This window comes from Athene cunicularia (genome assembly GCF_003259725.1).
Source record: "Athene cunicularia isolate RWA chromosome 3 unlocalized genomic scaffold, athCun1 chr3_part1, whole genome shotgun sequence".
NCBI lineage: Eukaryota > Metazoa > Chordata > Aves > Strigiformes > Strigidae > Athene > Athene cunicularia.
This window is the reverse complement of record NW_020799097.1, coordinates 102,010,171-102,030,603: the sequence shown is the minus strand read 5'-3', so window position 1 is coordinate 102,030,603 and position 20,433 is coordinate 102,010,171. Positions and strand designations below refer to the sequence as shown.

Sequence of the window (20,433 nt, the reverse complement as noted above, 5' to 3'; positions counted from 1 at the left end):
TTTTTTTTTTTTTTTTTTTTTTTAATGAAACACCCCATTGATATTACTAAAAGCAGTGAGATTCAAGGTGAGAACATGATTTGAAATAAAACTTGACATGAATTGGCCTTAATTTAATTACTATTGCATTTTTATTCCACATTACTTTATTGTCAAACCTACTTTGAAATGGGAACTACTGATGTTTCTGAAAATGACTGTAAACCACTTTTTTTTTTTTTTTTTCCCCATGTAGTCCTTTTGTATATTGCAGTTCAAAATACTGTGTAACTTCCTGAAGTGGTAAGCAGTGATTTGTTGCATTCACTACAACAAAGAGCTGATTGATTTGTGGGAATCTATAGCAACTTCTCTTCGCTAACATAAGTGGGACCTGGAAAAGCATAAGATCTTTTTTTCTTATAAACCGTTGGGTATTGTGTCACCTGAATTATCTTACTGTAGTAGTATAGCAAATATATGATCTATGTGCTGCCACTGAAGTAATGGAACACAAGTGGGATGTTTCATATAAAAAAGAGATTTCAATTTATGGATGAATAGGAGCAACATCAGAGAAGAAGCACTGAAAAAATTTGCACTGGGAGACAGTGAAAATTCCTTGGAAAAACAAAATGTGAATAACTGAAAAAACTTTGTGAGGCAAGGATTAAGAAAAAACCTCTTTTGTTGTCATTGTTATGTTAAAATATACACCTCAGTCTTGAAGTAATGTCTTTTATAGTAAGCATAACTAAAGAAACTTAGCTGCATCATTAATATTTAGAATGGAATAAAATAACATTTAATTTATTTTGCAAAATTTAAGTCACGGCATAACAGGAATGAAATCTTAAAATAATTTTTCTTTTTTGCCTGTTAACAGTGGAATCCTGTAACAGAAAACTTTATCTTTTTACTTCTGTCTCTGTATGTATGTAATCAGTCTGTACACTGTACATGCATAACACCTTGCTTTCTTCTGTTGCAGGCATATTGACAGGCTTACATCCCTTCACAAACTATGCTGTAACCCTAACTGCTTGCACTTTGGCTGGCTGTACTGAGAGCTTGCATGCATTGAACATCTCCACTCCACAAGAAGGTAAAGTAATTTCAAAGGTCTTGACTTCCACATTTCAGTCATGAATAATAAAACAGGAGAAGAGCTAAATGCTGCAAAGCCATTTGCTGGAAAACCCCAACCTAATTTGATGACAAAGTGCATTGCCAGACCATAATTGCTCCATTTTTTGGGGGGGTGCGAAAATGAATCAAACTCCATACCCTTTAATGACATGCATCTTTAATAGCTGTAATGCAGATTAATGGGCTTTTTAATTGCTGTTACATTGTTCATGCAAGAGCCTTGTCATTAATATGAAGCATCTGAAAGATTAATGAAAGCTTCCTCATTTTACTATGGCTCAGAAGTAAATCTAGAGACAGTCTGACTAAAAAGAATTGATTGTATGGCACAGTATGAAATTGAGAATCAAACGGTTGATTTCCATGGTTTCTTTTAACTGCTAAACACCAGCAATAGGCAACAATTATTTCAGTGTGATGAAACCTCCAAATGCCGATTGAGTTATTTATTAATCACTGTTCAGATTTTCCCTTTTTTTTCTAAACACTTTTACGTGTTGTTGTGCTCAAACTTAAAGGTTGAGAGCGTAAATTAATGTTTTCTGTGCTTACATTAAGAACTAGTGTGGGAATAAAGAGAAAATACATTACAATGCTGACTTTAGAGACTAGGCTGATAAGTAAGACACACCAATTATTGGAGCAAATGCTCCCAAAATATCTGTGACACATCTAACTCCATTCTCAATTAAACATAAAGTTCACATCTTCTGTTTCTATCATCCTAAAACCATGTTAATCCAGTTACTCCAAATTTGTACCAGTTAAATAATGAAGACTTTGACATGTATTTATAGGATAGTGGCTAATCTTCCATAATGTGGAGTGTTTTTCAAATTTCCCTCCCTCCCACAGATCTTTGGTTTATCTTCTCATGTAAACTGGGTAGTAATACAGTACCAATAAAACAAATAAAATTTTAGCACAAAGTTATGGGAATTACAACCACAATGATTAAAAGAATGCTGGGGTGTTGAGCTGCTGCCAAAGCAGGTAGTCATGCAAGGCATTGTCCTGATGGGACAGTCCTGAAAATTTCCATCTAACATTGCTAGGACAGTGTTTTGATGTGGACTTTCTAGCAACTGCCAGCATCATCAATCAAATCAAAATCCAATTATCTCCCCTTGGAAGTTCTAAATAAACTGAGTTTGTTGGCATTGTCCATGAAAGGGTGTAGCCTCTGACAGCCAAATAGTTAATGGGCCCTGTGATGTAAACATGAAATGCAGTATTGTATATTTCTTTCTGGTGTAATATAGTAATTAAAAAGTAAATTGGTTATGTCTTATTTTCTCATTTTAGTGAATAAAGCAGGAATTCTTACATGTGTTTTAAAAAAAAAACATCCACTGTTTTCAGATGTGTTGTCATACTGGGAAGGTTTCAGCAAGAGTAGATTTATTTATTTATTTTTCCCCCAGAGATCAAATAAAGCCATGGGGAACATGTGTGTCATCCCTCAGAAGAATTGAACAAAAAGTCAATGTGTGGAGTTTCTATTTTTGGACGCTCTTGTTGCATGCTCTTAGTAACAATAAATTGATGATACAGAAGACAGACACCATATCACACCCTCCAGCTATCCCTGTTTCCCTATTGAAACATTCATTACTTTATATTGTTTTCACATTGCCAGCCACTGCTAGTTATTGTTTTAAATTGCTAGCACAGAGCTTGTAAATTACAAGATATTCCTCCCAGACTAAGGCCCAAGTTCTGCTCCCCTTGCGATATTCAGTGGGATTGCTTGTGCTTCTAGCATATAACTCACTGGAACAGTGAGAGAACTCGGGTTTTAAATTATTATCCATTGCCAACTTCCACTATATTGTATACATAAAATCTACACTAAACAAACATTACTAAGTGTATTGAATTATGAAAAGTCTGAAATAAGGGTAGTACCTAATAATACAGAATCTGCATTTGTGATTAGAAAGAATGATCACTTTGTAGTTAGGAATGAAAGCAGAAAGGCAGAGAAAATAATTTGTATTAGAAAACTGACTGTACTAACATCGTGTAGCCCTCCCGTTGCTCAGTGTTTACCACACCGAAAATATAAAGTTATATAAGCATAATTACTCTCCTAAAAAGCAAAGAGTTTATCCTTGTCTTTCATAGAAGTGTTTCTGTTTGGCTAGGAAGCCTCACATGTAATAGGAGAGTTCTCAAAATGCTGTTATGTTGCAAGTATAAAATATTCTCCGAAATTTCAACTTTAACAAAAATAATTCTGGTAGTAGCTGCTCACTGCCATTATTTATCATATATTATTATATGCAATATATAATTATATATTATAATATTTGTGGAAATATAATTGTTATACATTTTTTTCACCAGCCCCTGAAGATGTGCAACCACCCACAGCAACATCCTTTCCCACATTCCTGATGATGAATTGGAGTCCACCCAAAAAACCAAATGGTATTATTACACAATATACTTTGTATATGAATGGAGTACCAATTTACTCTGGAAATGGAACTAAGTATGTTGTAAAAGGTGAGTTTTCTGCTAGGTAGCATGTTAGATGAGTATTGCGTAGTTACTATGGATAATTATATGACTGACCCCTTCTTATTTCAGAGGAAAAGAAATATAATTTTAAAATGGACCAGATGCACTTTAAACCCTGATGTGTTCCATTTTTTTAAAGAATCCTTCATAGAACTATCTGTTGGGAGTCTCAGAAATTAATGTCTCCATGGTGTAGCTAAACCTTGTGCTGTGTTATCCTCCTTCACAGGACCTGAGCCATCTTTTTAATAATTTTATAACTTTTTGATCTCATACCATCTAGCTCTCAAAACTGGTAAACTGTAAGCTGTTGGAGACAAGATATTACATACAGGTTTAATAGTTTTTCCTACTGTCTTCATTAAATATGATTAGAGAGACACAGTGTTGCATTTCTGAATAGCCCATGTTTAATTCATTTGTTAAAAGCATGAACTAATAATCTGTTTTCTTCAGATGCAATGTGTCAATAACCAAGTTATATCAGTACTCTTAAACTATTATATAGAAGCTAAATGACTGATATTTGACAGTATGGTGTGAAGCATGGTAATCTGAATTCCTAATTTAATGTAACTGGTGTAGTTTATTAAATGAGGCAAGTTATTTGTTCAGACATCAGTCAAACAACAAAAAACAAAATACAAAACAAAATATTGAACTAGAAGTATCATAGCATAGCATAATTCTGGACCCATCAGAATTTATGTGTGGTAGTAGGTACAAGTAAAAATAAAGCATTTCATATCAGAAAACTCAGGGAAAAAGGGTACCAAGACCCTACTTTCTTTTTAATGGAAGGGCTTAAAATTCAAAGCCAATTCCGCATCTTGAGTTAGTATAAAACATATTTAAAAATTCATATAGTTCAAATTTCTTTGCCTTGCACAGGCCATAAGCTACTGGTGTGGTGGGTCAGTTTTGACACTGAAAAATGAATCCAGTTAGAGAACCTCCTGAAGGCTGTTGATGATCGCTATAATAAATAGTGCACACTTTAAGTCAAACTTTTTCATTCTGTATTCAAAGGTAATGGATTTTTCGTAACCATAGTAACCTTAGTGTATTTCTGGATAAATACATGAGGTATATACATTCTGGTTTTATTTTTGAATATAAACTACCACATTATGTATTACTAATAATATGAAAAATAGGATATAGGTTAGCATAATGACAGCTCAAACTAGTGTGCATTTTTCTTCTGCAAAAAATAAATATTTATCAAAAATATAGGTTCAATTAATTTCTCCCCCCCCCAGTTCTCTGGTATTCATGTAGTGCCATTTATCTTTTTTGCAAGATTGCCATTAATCTCTTATTGCCATACCATAACACAATTCTTAAGAATTTTGAAGTGCAAATAGTTGTGTTTCCAATCTGATTAAAATCATTACTGATAGTGCATCACAGGTAGTTTTACTGATGTGTTTATCTGTGACCTAGTTATAAATTGACAAGCAATGTAAAATGTTTGGGGAAATATTCACCATAGTATATTTTGTTTGGTTTTAGATTCATGTCTGATTCTATTCTGACTCATAGCCAAAATGAATGCTTATTGATAGAAATTGTGGTCAAATAATTTTTGTGATTGTTCTTTGAAAAGATAGAAAAAGGATAAATTAAAAAGGGTCAGGACGATTCCTTATGTTCTACCTCTAAATCTTGAATGATACTTCAGAATACATTGAGATAAACTAGTCTAAGGAAAAGTCATCTGGTTCATAAGCTTCCTAGAGGACCTCTTGTTGCTTTTATTTAGAAATTATTTCTTCTAGAATTTTTGATACTATTCTTCTTATTGATCATTTCATAACTTTGTTTTCAATTAATTTTTTAGGCAGACATAAGATACAAAAAGAGCAGAGAATCTTGCTTATTCACAAGAGAAGGCTAGCGAAGGCTAGCGAATCAGACTGTGTTGCTCTGTGCGGTACAGCACAAGAGTCATTCTTGCCTACCATTCTGAACATGGCATGGAGATCAGTCTGTTTACTTTGGATCCATTTTATTTAGCTGCCAGTTTCTCACTCTGCCTGAGGGGGAAGAGGCAATGTGAGCCAGCAGGCTGGGATTTGGGTCACTAGAAATCCCAGTCAGTCTGAATCAGGTTTATTCAAGATCTTGCTTGGATCTGCATATATCTTTAATTTGACCTTGGCTTTGCTTCCTTTCAGAGCTCAAGATACTCTTCTTTGCAGGTTAGAAGTAGCAGAGGTATAACATAATCTCTTTCTTTTTTTTTTTTTTTTCCCCCAGGGGTTATGGTTTTGCAGTGAAAAGCTGCAGCTTTTGACTTTCCAGTGTTATACATCACTTTCCTACCTTTTTGGCTTTTCCCATATAATTATCCTTTTCCTTTCAGCATTTATGCTAGTGATGTTGGTTACTTATTGCCTCAACGTAGTATGTTATTGACCCTAAACATAGTGGCAAAGTTCATTGTCTCAAATGTTTCCTATTCATTCACCAAAATGATTTTCCTAATTTAATAACTGTAAAACTGTGTTCCTGACCAGCAGCCTATACCATAAAGTCATAGATTCTTTCTGTGTTTTCTGAAATGCTATATCTATTGAAATGTTTTATAAAACCTTTATTTTTTAGGAAGGCATCAATTCTATCTAAAAACTAATACTTCACTGATTTTCACTTCAGAGCATGGAAAATGCAGTCGGTTTAGGCCCACACTAATTAATCCATAACTTGAGGAGGGGTATGTTTTTTCAACACCATAATTGTGAATATATTGTTAACTTAGTTCCTGACTTTGGCAGTTGTTGAGGGCTTGAAATACTCATTGATTTTCATGGAAATTCAAGTGTTTGTTTCCTCTAGGGGTTGAGCTGTAATTAAAAAGGAAACCTTTTAAAAGCACATATGGCAAATGTACACTTTACCGCATTGAAAAGGGGGACCCATTAGGCATCCATCATCCATTAGTGCCTTTAAATATTTTCCCCATACTGACGACTTTGGTTTCTGTGCTGTGAGTAATAAAGCACCAAAATTAAGCCAGCCCCTGTACCACAACAGTCTTGTTAACTGTCTGTCTGCAATTTTTCTGCTTTCAACCTTTACGCATTTGTCGTACTACTCTTCCTCATGCAGTTTGAGTGTTATTTCACATCCTGAATTCCATTGAAAGCATAATGGCTCCAACAGGTAGGGAGGGACAAGTCAAGAGGAGATACTCAGTCCAGGATCCCAGGTGGAATTTATGCTGTGTGAATCTATGTTCCTCCATATGAGAGTGCAGAAGCCTCTGTAACCAAGACCGACTGCTGCAGCTCAGGAAAGCAGTTGCAATAGGGTTCTGCTCCAAACCTGCATACCTTGCTGTTCTCTAGAGATGACCAGCAGCTGTGAGGAGATGGAGAAGCTTTTAGAACTACTCCAAAACTCTTAACATATACACACTGGTTTTATGAAGGCTTTTGATTTTAGGAAAATTTGAGATGATTTTTCCTGTAGAGAGGAAAATATGCTTCTCTCACCCACTCACAGGCACATCCAAGCACAGACAAAATTGAAGCTTCTACTTTGAAACATGGAGGTATCTTAATGTCTGGGTTTGCGGTTTTTTTGTATTTTAAAATTTAAGCAAGGTATTCATTCTTGTTTTCTCTTTTCTTTAAATTAGTCTCAAAAAATTTCCCACCTGCCTTAGATGAAAGAGAAAACAGGGTAGGTTTTATACTGAAAAGTATTAGATTGTAGTGACCTGAGCTGGTGGTGCCAATACCACCGGCGGAAAGGTGTTCTAATAAGTGCAGAAAGGTGTTGTATAAGCAGAGACAGTGATGATCAGATATGACCCAAATGTCAAGTTTTGTTCTGGTTGAAACCTTATTGTTGTGAAGAAACTTCAGAAAAAAGATTAGAGCAAAATATTTCTCTATTTTTAATTGCTGAGCATTTGATGGACTAAGCAAAGGTATTTGTTATCTAACATTTGCAAAGGGAAATGACTGTGTAGGTATCTTTAGCAAACAAAAAATATATAAATCTATTTTTGCACTCGGCACTGAGAATGTTATGTCTGCATTTTCTGTAACACTAGATACTTGACAATGTTAACAAATTGTGTTCTTATCATTTTCCTAGCAGAATCTAATGGTTCTCATCATGAATCTTTAAAAGGAAGATATTCTTATTAAGACTCAGCTGTATGAAACTTATTTTTCTCTGCCAAGCTGAAAGAAGTGTTTCCAGTTTTTCAGGAAAGAGATCCTGTCAACTGTGTTACAAGGGCAGATCCTCAACTGAGTTAAACGAGTATAGAGTTATCCTAAATTACATGCCCAAGAGTTTAAAAAACTGTGACAGACTGCTTTGTACCAGATTTCTGGGCAAAATATTAAGGAGAACCTTGGAAAATGTGAGAAAGAGCTGTCTTCACAATTTTGTCGAAGAGCGTGAACTGAGCTTTGGCTTATTCAAATTGTTATTTGACCTGCGTGTGGAAAGGCTGATCCTACAAAACCAGGATAAAATAGGACCCTTGATTTTCTGTGAAGAAGAGGCAGATGTCTGACATCTGTGAAAAGAGGGCTTAGCATATCTGAACTCAAAAAACGTGAGAACCTCAAATTAGTACCTGTTTTGGTTTTTTTTTTTTTTTTGCGTTGCTCTAAACCACTAGTAATTATGGTATACACTATGCCCAACCATGCACAATTATTACATTTTAGTGAAAAATTGGCAAGATTTTTTATCCCTATGACTATTACTGCTTGTTTTAAATGATAGATAATGATAAAAGCAAAATCTATCATAATATCAATATTGTACAAATTGCCAAGTGAAATGATTTGAACAAGAAAATCCACAGACCTATATGTAGAGGATAATTGCAATAAGATATGTCACTGCAAGAAGCTGAATCGCTGAGAAGAAAATACCTATTATGTTAGGTTTAGGATTTAGTTCTCATGGTTACTTTTTGTACTGTTTTTAGCTGTAGCCATGTTTAAAAACACCAATTTCCAACCCTAAGGATTTGCATTCCTTTGTTTTAGGTCCTGCTCAAAGATGACAGGCAGCTTTTGCCTTAAAGGACAAACAATAGAAAAATTCTGTAGTCCTCTGGTATAAGTTTATTTCCCATCTTCCAGATTGCAGTGAAATATATATAAATACCAAATGAACCCAGTCTGCTCTTTCACTAGAGTGTTTTGAAAAGAGCAGTTTACTATCCAATACAATGTTAACGCTAGATTTATGTATATTGTAACTCTGAATGTCACAATTCCTCAATTTTTTGTGAAGCATAGACTTATTTCACACTGTTGTGAGCAACGAAAATTTAGTCATCACCTCTTCACACTTAGAACTGGTTATCTGAAATGTCTTGCATGGGATCCAGTGGGGTATGCCCTAGTGTCTCTTTCTTATTTTAGGGCCTTGCAGTACCATGCTACAGTTCCAGACCCATCTCGTATATTTGGTTTTGCAACATATCCGGCTGATAAGGTGTACAGGAAATAACATGTGTTTCCAGGATGACATATAAAGAACGCCTGCTGCTTCAGGCTTTATTCTGGTCTGAGCATGCATTTAAGTAAACATATATTGGTGCACCTAGCACTAGAGGGCAGAGTACACCAGTTTTACAGGAGAAGCTGCCTTCGTCTAAAAGTTGTAGGCATATAAGAAAACACATTTGATACACCTGAATTGGCAACACTGACATTGCCAGTGACCGGTACTATCGTAATTAATTCCGCAGACCCAGAATGCAGATTCAGCAGGCACAAAACCAAAGGGCAAACGGGCTGTCTGAGTCTGGCATTCCTGTATTTCAGCTTCAGACAGAAAGATCTGGTACACTCACTGGACTTAATAATACAGATCTGGGGAATTTAGGAGGGGGGTGGGGGGGTAAGGGTAAAAGCATTATGTTTATTTGTAGCAGCTCTGTTGTATCATTTTCTATTGCAGTGCATTAGTGCAGTGTTAAATAAAATCTGCTTATTTAAAATCCTTTTAAATAGTGTTTAAATATTTCCTGCTGATACAATCTGCTAAAGTAGTTATCCTTGCTGCAGATTTCAGTTAACCTTGTCGCAGATATTAAGCCTGAAGCTATACAGACTTTTAGGGACCTTGATTATAGAGCAAAACCTAATGGTGTCATTATAAAACCACAGCTGGACAAGCTTCTGGAGTCCTTGTCCTTTGATCAGATTTGGGTAACACAGCAAGCCAGGAGAGAACTCACGCTAACCCTGCTGGAATTGCTGAGCGCTCAGGTTGCTTGAGTACAGCTTTCTAAAAATTAAAATGCAACACAAATTGTAAAATGAAAGTGATCGGTACCTCCCAATCTTCTGCATGTACCAACACAAACTGGAGCAAATAGCTTCTCCAGAGTTAATAGCTGTAGAACAGAAAGTCCTTTTTTATTCCTTTTCTTTCTGGCAGCATAGGAAATATTTTGGCTTTGGGCTCTGTTTTTTAAACAAAGAGAAGAAAAGCATTGATTTCCAGGCTTGTCTAAATTCCATGACATGAATTAAAACCACTAAAAAACATATAACTGCCAGATTATTTTGTCCTGTGATCTTACTTCAGAATTAGCTGCCAGAATTAGACATATATAGTCTTCTATTACTTTCACGGATATCTAGATTGGTCAACAGACTTAAAGATGCTAAGATCTCTTCAAAAGACATTGTGCACTGAGGAGAACTGATTTAAATCAAGTGTTCATTGAGTTCTTTTTTTTTTTTTTTTTTTTTTTTTTTCTCCAAGCAGCAGAGTTTACTGTCTGCACATTATCATCTTGGAAGTGTTCTGCACTGTCATGTGGATTTGCCAACTTTCTGAGATCAGTTTGTTGTAAACTGATGTGAACCTCTCTTGGGCAAACTGTCCCAGTCTTTTACACCCTGTCTACCTTCCTCTAGTATTTCTGAAGGGCGTAATCTGTTTCTCTGCATTTTGACTTTCATCAGTGAGAACTTCATATATGGCCCTATCAAGTGATAGAGTTTCTCTTTGTGAGCAATTGTCACATGGTGACCACTGTTTGCTATTAAACACTGAGAGATCTCCTTAGATTTGTAAGAACTAGAAAATGCATTCTTGACCATGCTCTGCTCATAGCCTGAAATACTTTTTGTGGGATCTTAATTTCAGCAGTATGTCTGGTAGTATTGGCTTGCCTGAAGCTAGTAAGGCAAAGTAGTAGGTTCTGTTGTGGTTTTAATTTTGCTGATAAAACAGATACATGACTTTATAGTTTAAGCCAAGATTTCATTCAGTCAAACTTCTGTTAAGTGCTTTAGAAAACATCAGAAACTGTGCAAGGTTTTGTGTTCAACTTATAAAACCTATGTTTATAAATAAAGAAAAGCATCTCCACTTTCCTGAGAGATTTTATTTGTCAGGATCATTTTGAAATGCTTGGTAAATGATTTATACTTAGTTTCAGATAATGCTGGACTCATGTAAATAAAGATATGAAACCTCTTGCACGGATGGACTAATGCCAAACCTGCTGCTTCTGTTTGGATCTTCTGATATCCATTCATAAGGATATGCTTCACTTAGAGCTAACTTAATAGGCTTGGCAAGAGTGGGGCAGCCTTCTTGATACTGCAAGCTGCATAATGAAGTTTCTCTCTGACATTTTCCTTATGCCCTCATAAGGAGTAAACACACTCATATTTCTCCTTACTCATTTAGGTTCATTTATTCTTCAGAACTGCCAAACACTTGATGTATATTTAATTTAAGATAGATATTTTCTTCCATGCTGCTCTTACAAATTGTGTTAGTTTATCAGCTGTGATAATTATTTTGACTGAGCAGTACATGCATTCCTGTTTGTTTTGCACTGGAGACAAAGCCTTCTCTCTATACCCAATAGGTCCCAACCTTCCTTTAACACTAGTGGAATATTAATAAATGGTGACAATGTACAGGCAGGTAACACCACAGTAATACTTCTGGAGGGTTCCCAACTGGCAGTTCCCCTTTTCCTTCATTTTACTAAATGCATGGCCACTAGGATGTTGAGTCATTAACCATTACTTAAATATTTTCAGCATTTTATATATTGAAAAATTGAAAGCCATAATGCAACAAATTTCTGAAAAGGAGAATCTTTGATGTTTCAATATGTTTCAGACTTGTTATTTCAAAAAATCTGGGTAATTTCCTTAAAACTCGCATTTCTAAAATGCTTCACCAATTAACATCTTTTTCTGTTACTGTAAATCCAGACCTTCCCAAATATTTTTCATTCTTTACAAGTCTTGTCTTGTGTGTGAACAGTACAAGTCTGAGTGTTACAAAGCCGTGAAATAGTTGGATATAAGTTCAATTTAAAAAATATTTTGTATTTTGTATGAGTGGAGAAGAATTAATGTATTTTCAGAATCTGTTTCCCTATACTCATCAGTTAAAAAAAAAAAAAAAAAAAAAAAAAAAAAGCAGGAAGGGCATTCTAGGATACTTCCTTTCCTGTTAAATAACTGCCAGAAATCTAACCTAGGTTTCTACACCGATTGTCTAAATTGTTTACATAAAGTTTAATAGCCATTAGTCGGTACCAAACTCCATCATGCTTTCCACTAGTCTTCCATGAAATATTATATGTTTATGACAATCTGATTGAAGCATTTTACATAAATCGTAGTTGGCCTTTGAAAGCTGCTCAGGGCTTTATCATTTTTTCTTTCTTTCTTTTCCATAGTTTTTATTGTATAAATAGTGTGACACGTTAAAGTGACATCTATTGGGAAGTTTAGCTCATGGGAAACATATTTAAGTGACACGTTAAATGAAATATGTGAAAAGAGCATCAGGTCAGTGTGCTTGAAGTAAGGCTTAGACTTATGGTCTTAAGGTGAATGGAAAGGTGGATGACAAACATCACTATTGTTTCTGTGATAGCTGCTTTGGATATACTGTGTTCCTTTATTACAGAGGCACATTTGAGTCACATTTACGGTATCCATATCTTAGTTCCTTTTTCTGCATGTCTGGGTGTGTTTATAGCTACATGTAAATAAGCATCTGAATTTCTAATTTAAGAATAGTGCTGTTTAATCATTTTGGTGTGAAGTGGTGCTGCACAGGGTCTGCACATGTAAGAGAATAGGTAATCAGGTAGCAAGGAGTGATTTTTTACACTAGTGGTAATATACTGCCTGTGTTCTGTATCTGAAAATATATAATTAGTAATTTCTAATTTGTGATTTAATCAATCAGTAAGTTTCATGTTCTTTCTGTGAGCATACATGGTTTCCATCAACAGAGGTACATAAATATATAAAATTTTATAAAAATATCTTGAGGGTGACTAATGATATTTTTATTTTAAAATTTTTCTATTTGGTACAAATTAGAATTGGAATCAATGCTGAATAGACAGTAAGGGCAGCTAAAAGCATTCTTCCAAGAGTTGAAAGCTTTCTAATTAGGACAGTGGGTGAACAGCTTTGCAACCCCCCTGTTAGTCACTGGAGGTGGTTATTCAGAGGTGACTAGAGAATCTGGCTTATTAAAAGCTTCTGGGTCCTCATTGCTTATCTTTCCAGGATTGTTGACGAGACTGGATGAGTTCATACGAAGGATGCATAAGTGGTAAAAATTTCCACAGTCTATTCTAGGAGAAATGTAGAAAATGAAGTAAAGTATGAATAGTGGAGAGTAACCCATGTTGGTACAGTATGTCAATAGCTTCCTTGTGAAAGTTGAATTTCATACTGACTTCAACTTTGTAGTTATATATGATCACTTAATATTGTTAGTAATTTGTTTTCTGATCAAGGAAAGTAGTTTAATCCAATTGACAAGAATGTTCACATGTTCTCATGTGTTGCTAGCCTTCTCATCAGCTCAAGGATAAGAATGCTCTCCTACATATCAGAATAATTGTGGTGCCTTCTGTTATTCTTAAAAGTTAGGGTAAAAGTGTTATGTTCATTTCAACTAATGTGTTTTGGACTTTTGAGATATAGCTCTTGGGATTTAATAGCATTGTTGCAATGTCACATGACAATTTTTAAGGTTTTAAATTGTACTGGGAATTAAAATCATGTATAACTGAAGTCTTTCTCCTAACTTTATGGGCAGAGATAGTGTACCTCGAAAACTAGTCGAGGAAAACTCAAAGTGAAGTGAGGTACACTGAAGAAATTATAAGATTAAACAGATAAATGTTACCAGAAAAAGGGAGGTACAAGTCTATGAGAAGAAGTTGCATGACAGAGGTTGAGGCAGAATAAAGAAATAGTAGTTAGAACTAGAACATAATTTAAAATATTTGCACACAGGACAAAGGAAAATCCAGGGAACTAAATAGATTAAGTTCAAAACAGTTGAGAAAAATTACAAGATGACTTCCTCCACCAAAGAGCCTGTCCCTAGTGGTGCTTCTTTGGGAGGTACATTAATCAACACTGCAGTGGTCCAGCCAAAGAACAAAAAATATTAAAGCAACTAGACTAAAATAATTCCTTGTTCCTACACCTTATCACCAGGTAAGAGAGTGTTGCTTAGAGGTAGAACTGCTATGGGGGAAAGCCACAGGTTCTGCAAAATCTGTGGCCTTCATGTGCTGTCATATAAATTGTGGTCAGAACAGGTGTTAGTTTACAGGCTTCAGCAGAGAAGCTGAGGACATGAATGAGCATAGAGATTAGTCTATTCCTTCAGGAGATCCAACTAGAGGAGCAGTATGTCACCTTAACTATGAAGCATAAGAAAGTTTCAGTTGCAATTTCTGCATTCTCTTCGTAAGTTAGGTGGAGGACCTCACTTTACTCTGGCACCTTCTGAAAGTGCTTCCATTTAACATCTGCCTCTTACAGTTGTGTCCCTGAGTATCACAAGAAAATTCAGGACGGTGACACCAATAGTGTAACATAAAGCAGATACGTTCCCAACAATGACTACTAGCATATAGTGTCTCTTTTCTGCAAGAAAGAAAAAGTAGTGATTATAAAATCTAGATCCAGCTGGAAAAAAAAAAAAAAAATTGTGAAGCAGTGGGCCTGAAAAATACACTGTGATCTACATACATAAGATTGAAAGGGGGAGAGATTTGGGGTAAAATACAAAAGCCTCTTAAGGGTTCACCAGTTGTGAATTATGCATCTTACTCTCACTAGTAGGTGTAAATGCGTAATTCTAATCTGTTCTTATTACTTATTTATAACATGCAGTAGAATGTAAATTCTGTGCCTCCTTTTTAGAAGCTTAGCATGCCAGTTAAGGTATGCAGATATTTCAGGGAGCCTACGTAGACAACTTTCTTGGTATAGCACACTGTTGCCAATTAAAGGGCATAAACTTCAAACAATAAATTAAACTAGCTCTCGCCCCCCACTTACAGGAGCAATATAGACAGGATGTAAGAAATAAGGGAGAGGATCAACAGATAATAAGAAGAGCATTCATCTTGAAATAAACTACTCTGCATTATTATTATTTATGATAGTTACTGTTATTAATAAAGTACATGTGGCATAGAGAAAAAGCCTGCAACAACCACTGAATTTATGAGACTAGGGACAGATGCATGCTCTTTCTTTTATATCGCTGGCACTGATCGATTTGTATTTTTCCCTGATGATGGTTTATGCTATTATAACTGTTTGGTGGCTCCTTACTATTGAGTTATGGTTGCAAAGCACTTCACAAACGAGAACAAGCCTCTGAGCATTATATCCTAATCTGCACATCCTATAGATACGCCATAATACAGAGCAGCTGACTGCACCACCTGTGATCTGTGTACCCACAAACATGATTTATTCTGGTAATCCCAGTTTAATGCATCACATCAGATTGTGGCAGTTATGTTATCTGATGACATTACTGACACTACATGACATAACCGGGTAGTGCAACGTCAAGTTGAAAAAAACTTGGGGCTTTTCAAGGGTTTGGGTTTTGATTTTTTCATGTATGTGTGTTTTGAAAACAAATATAAAGCAAGTAAACTTTTTTTAAAAAAAAGGGGGGAAAAGAACTCCCAATAATTTTCCCCATTCACATATTGACCGTATTAATGACTCAACGGCTGCGGTGGATTGCTCCAGTAAGGACAGAGGAGAGCAGGTAGAAGTACAGTCTATTTTACTATACTGCTAATTCTGTGGCCAGCTGAAAACTAGCTCAGCTTTTGTAGTCTTGCAACAGAACTAACTTGCTATAAATTGTCTTGTTTAGAATTGGTGCTCAGAAGCTGAGTCCTCCCACTATTCTTGTTCCAGCACTGCAGTAATGTTTTAGCAAACCCCTTTATTCTCTGACTATAATTCAGATATACAGAGCTGTTCTGGTCCTGGGAAGGTGATAGTATCTCTTCTACAGAAACTCTTAAATCACGTGATGCCTTGTCTGGATGGTGAGAGTTGTTCTCTAGTCATCTTGCATGCCTAGTACTGTACAAAATGGTGGAACAAGTTACCCATGATGGGTGTAAAAGGCATATATAACTAAATGAAGCTCATAATCTATAAATGACTAATCTATAACCTCTAGCTGATAGCTGTTCAAACAACCATTGTCATATTTTTCTTGTTTAGATTCCAATTTCTAGTCTGAGTGTGCTGTCTCAAGTTTCTGCTTGCTTGTTGATTTTTTTGGGGTTTTTTAAGTATTTTGTCGATTAAAACAATTGTTTTGGATTTAAAATGGTATTTTGTAATTCAGTATGCACATTCAGTTTTAAGAAGTAAAAATATACTAGTAAAATTGTTTTCTTTTTTTCAAAGCAAATATTTATTTTGGAAATTAATTTCCTTCCTCCCATCCCTCTTTCTCTTCACTTAGGTGGGAAAACTTAAAAAATAAAATACAGTGTTGGAGAATTCTAAGTAGTCTTAGATACAGAGAGAGAAATGTAGGAATCTTGTAGGATGCTTCTACAGATTTTCCAATTACAGTGATGTTTATAAGAATGATTTAAAAATAATGATGTTGATATTTAATATCTTTCCCCCAGAATTTGATTTGTAAAGATAAACCCGAATCTTCTTGTCTGCAGTAGATGTTCCATGATTTTGGGTGGGCTGAGTTTCTCTGAAAATTCCACTTTCTAAATTTATTGGATGTCCTTTTTTTACCCCTGTATTATTGAAAGGGAGTTCATGGGAACACAGGGTCCTAATTGCTTTTCTATGTAGCACTTACTACCTTATATACCTGTATGGTATGTCATCACTGTTTCCTTTTCTCAGGTTGTTATTTCAGTCTCTCTTCCTAGGAGAGTGTTTGTAAGCCAGACCATTTGTTTGTAATCCTGTGCTCACTGCCATTTTCCAGACAGACTTTATTTCTGCACTCTATAATATATGCTATTCCAGTTGAGACTACACTATTGATTTGTATAAAATGGATAGTAATAGCTGCTGTATTACTTACCATATATTCTTATATAACTTAATATCTTACTGGCTTCTCTTACTGCAGCTACACATTCATATGTGTTTTTCAGTGGGTTGTAAAAGTGGCAGTCAGGCACTTCTCTTGACCTGATACAACTAACTTGGCACCAAATGTAAGGTGGATCTGAATTTTGTTTCTCCCACTGCGGCAAGATCAGAATTACTTGGGAATACAGGATGTACTTCTGTTAGTGAGCCAAGGGGTTCTTGGTCATGCTAATGTAAATCCAAAGTAGTTTCAGTTTTATAGCAGCAAGTATTTGAGATTCAAATTTGCAACGTAGTTGCCTAGTGAAAATATGTTTTCCAGTTGTGAACATAAAGCTGAAGTCTTTTTTTTTTTTTTTTTTTTTCCTTTTTCACTTTTTTGGGGCTCAACGCTGACTGAGAGATCATGGTTCTTATGATGTATACTAACAACTCCACTCTATTTAAGCTGATAGCAATACAGTGACTGGGTTGGAAGCATTTGTGAATGGCAATTTTGATTTAAATCTTAAAACAGGGCTGCGTCATGCCATATGATGTGCAAAGAAATGACAAAGAAAGAAATAAACTAACATAGTGATATTGGTATGACCACAATTACTTCTCTTCATGTGCCTGGTAAAAATTAATGTTCTCTGTCCTCTTTCTACTTTCTCCCCCTCTGACATTTCAAACTCACCTTATTTGTCCAGCAGTTATAACTGCAGTAAACTAGGGAGATAGTGCATGGTTTTAATTCGAGTAAGCAAAGATGTAACTTGGAAGTTCATTAGGTTCATTTGATGCTGAATGTTTGCACTGACTGGCTATGTGGTTTTTTGGTAGCAAGCAAAACCTTTAAAAAACCCTCCCCAAATGCCTCTATATTTTCCTGAGTGTCTAATGATGATGGGCCAGGGGAACACTTTAGGGATGTTAGGAGAAGGAAGGTTCCAAGGAGCTTGATGCATGCACCGTGGTCAGTGACATGAGATGTCTTTAGAGTCACATGAGGAATCAGGTAGATTAATTGGTGGTAAAGTATTAAGAGAAGTTTAAATGTCCTTCTCTGATGTTTCCCTTCAACTTTTTCTAAACAGTGTGGTATGTGCACTCCCCATGATTTGAGTTTTCAGCTGAGCACCTTTAGGATTTCAAGCTAGTATGTCCTACTTGGAGGGCAAGAAAAGCCTGGGAAATATACACATCATAGCTATCTCAGGGACATGACTTCAAAATAAAAGACTGCAATCCTTGTATTTCAACTTCTTCAGTGGGAAAAAAATAATATGCATGTTTAGTTAAAAAGATGTGTATCTTGCTAGGTAAGGTTAAAAATAGTAGTTTTACAAAAAAAAAAAAAAAAAAAAAGGGAAACATGAAACAAAATCATCAGGAGTGGATGCTAATGTGGCCTTGTGAATAGGCCAGAATAAAGATAACATTTGAGGGATGGCTTTATGCTCTAAGTAATACAAGAGTTTGGACTGATAAATGGCAAAAAGGTTTTTCTGTGCAACAGTTAAGAGTTGTAAGAGCATAACCAAGAGACACTGTTATTAAATATGAAAACAAATAGATTTTATAATCTATGCTCTTGAAACATATTTAAAAGAAATAAGTACTTTGGAGATGCCACTTCTTCAGAAGCAGAACTGTAGTTCTGCCACATACATGTAATACCTTCATTAATTGTTTGAAATCATTGCAAACTGAAACGATTAGAGATCTTTTTGTTTCACATTTGTGCCAAAGGGTTTTTCTTCTTGTATATAACTTTTTACTCGATCCAACATGACTGTCATGTTTTTGGTGCTCCCATATGACAATACATGCTTTTGTGCTATGCTCTTTACTTCCTCAGATGGGGCCTGGAAGCTTTACGTTTCCTGAACTCTTCTAAAGAATATAAATCTCAAACGGAATGAGGATTTACTCCTTTATCAGTAGTTTTTACTTCTGAGCTTCTAAAACACATCAACATTTGTTGGCCAGCTAGAAGCAAAGTTGTTTCATCCATATGCCATTGTGTCAAAGTCTTCACTGGTTAGAGAGCAGAACAATAGCTTATGGTGCTTCCTGAAAATAATTATTTGTGACCCTGAGTTTATTTGTGTCTCTTTATTTCTTGCCCTTGTTTTTAGTGGCTTCACAAAATTCTTTTAATTCTCACTCTGGAATATTATTTGTTATTAATTAATATCTGTTAGAATTTGCTGCTGTCTTGGAAGATAGCTGTTTTCTTCAATAATGGGCCAGTTCCACAGTGAAAGGCCATTCATTGCTAGGTTATACAATTAGGTACATGAGTACGTTGTTTCCTTGGGCTTGATTGAGTTGCCTGAAGTAGGCAAGTGTTGTCATTTGTGGCACTCCGGTTTTTCTGAAATATTTTCAAGGGAGTGATGACTATGGCATGGGGTTCACAGGAGATCTGTGAAAAAGATGCATCAATAGTGTAATACCTTCCCAGAGAAGGTTGCATATTAGTGATGCTTCTTCAATAGTCTATATAAGTGATTGGTCCTTTATAAATACAGAAAACAGGATATAGTATACGAAAAGTTATATATGAGTTGTTGCTTGCTTTCAGAAAATGTTGGAAGGGAAAAAACTGCTAATGATGTCTGATGGAGCAAGCCTGATAATACAATCTTGGCACTTTATGAATTTGGGTGGGGTTTTTTTTGGTAGTGCATAAAAGTCAGGTGGTGACATCATTGTATTGGTGATGCAGATTTATAGTCCCAAAGAGTTTACCTTCTAATTAAATATTAAGTTACTGTGAGTTAACTTAACAAACTATGAGAAAGAAGATGAGAGAACAGAATAAGGCTGTGAGTAATGAGCTGAAGTAGTCATCCAGCCTACCTACATAAACAACGTGGTGATTGGAATTCTTTGGAAGTTTTTCATCTTCATACTCTCTCAGCAGGTTTTCTTTGTTATTCTGCTAACAATCCTTTGCTACTGTGCTGCTGTGTTATTTTCCTTTGAATATAGCAATGGGATAGCTATTGTCTCAATTATTTTCCTGGAAGAAAGCTGTGTGGGGTTCCTTACACAAGTCACGTTTCAACTGAGTGCTCACCAAGACAGGACGTTGCCATTTCACGTCCTTACAATAGCTGCCTGAAACCAGGCAGCATGGGGGAATAGGGTAGAAAAGGGGAGGAAAGAAGATTATGTATCTCTTGCTGTAAACCTGAATACAGAGTGCTGTATGTTACAAAGAAATTAAAACACTGTAGACATCACTACTCTGTCATTTTTGAACTGTGATGTACTCTTGGCAGTAAAGCTCATTTTTTGAGTCAAGTTCTTAAATCTATAATTTCAGTGTTGGTTTTTGGTTTTTGTTTTTTTTTTTAACTCTACTGTTTTTCTTCTCCATCTTAGT

At 35.5% G+C, this 20,433-nt stretch overlaps 1 protein-coding gene across 1 annotated transcript in view; it reads left to right on the top strand.

The window, feature by feature from the left end:
* Positions 1–20,433, top strand: part of USH2A (usherin) — a 388,963-nt gene that overhangs the window by 169,786 nt on the left and 198,744 nt on the right. Inside the window, exons 30-31 of the mRNA XM_026844632.1 lie at positions 971–1,084; positions 3,478–3,639. Coding sequence (XP_026700433.1) covers positions 971–1,084; positions 3,478–3,639 — 276 coding nt within the window. The remainder of the gene's footprint in view (positions 1–970; positions 1,085–3,477; positions 3,640–20,433) is intronic.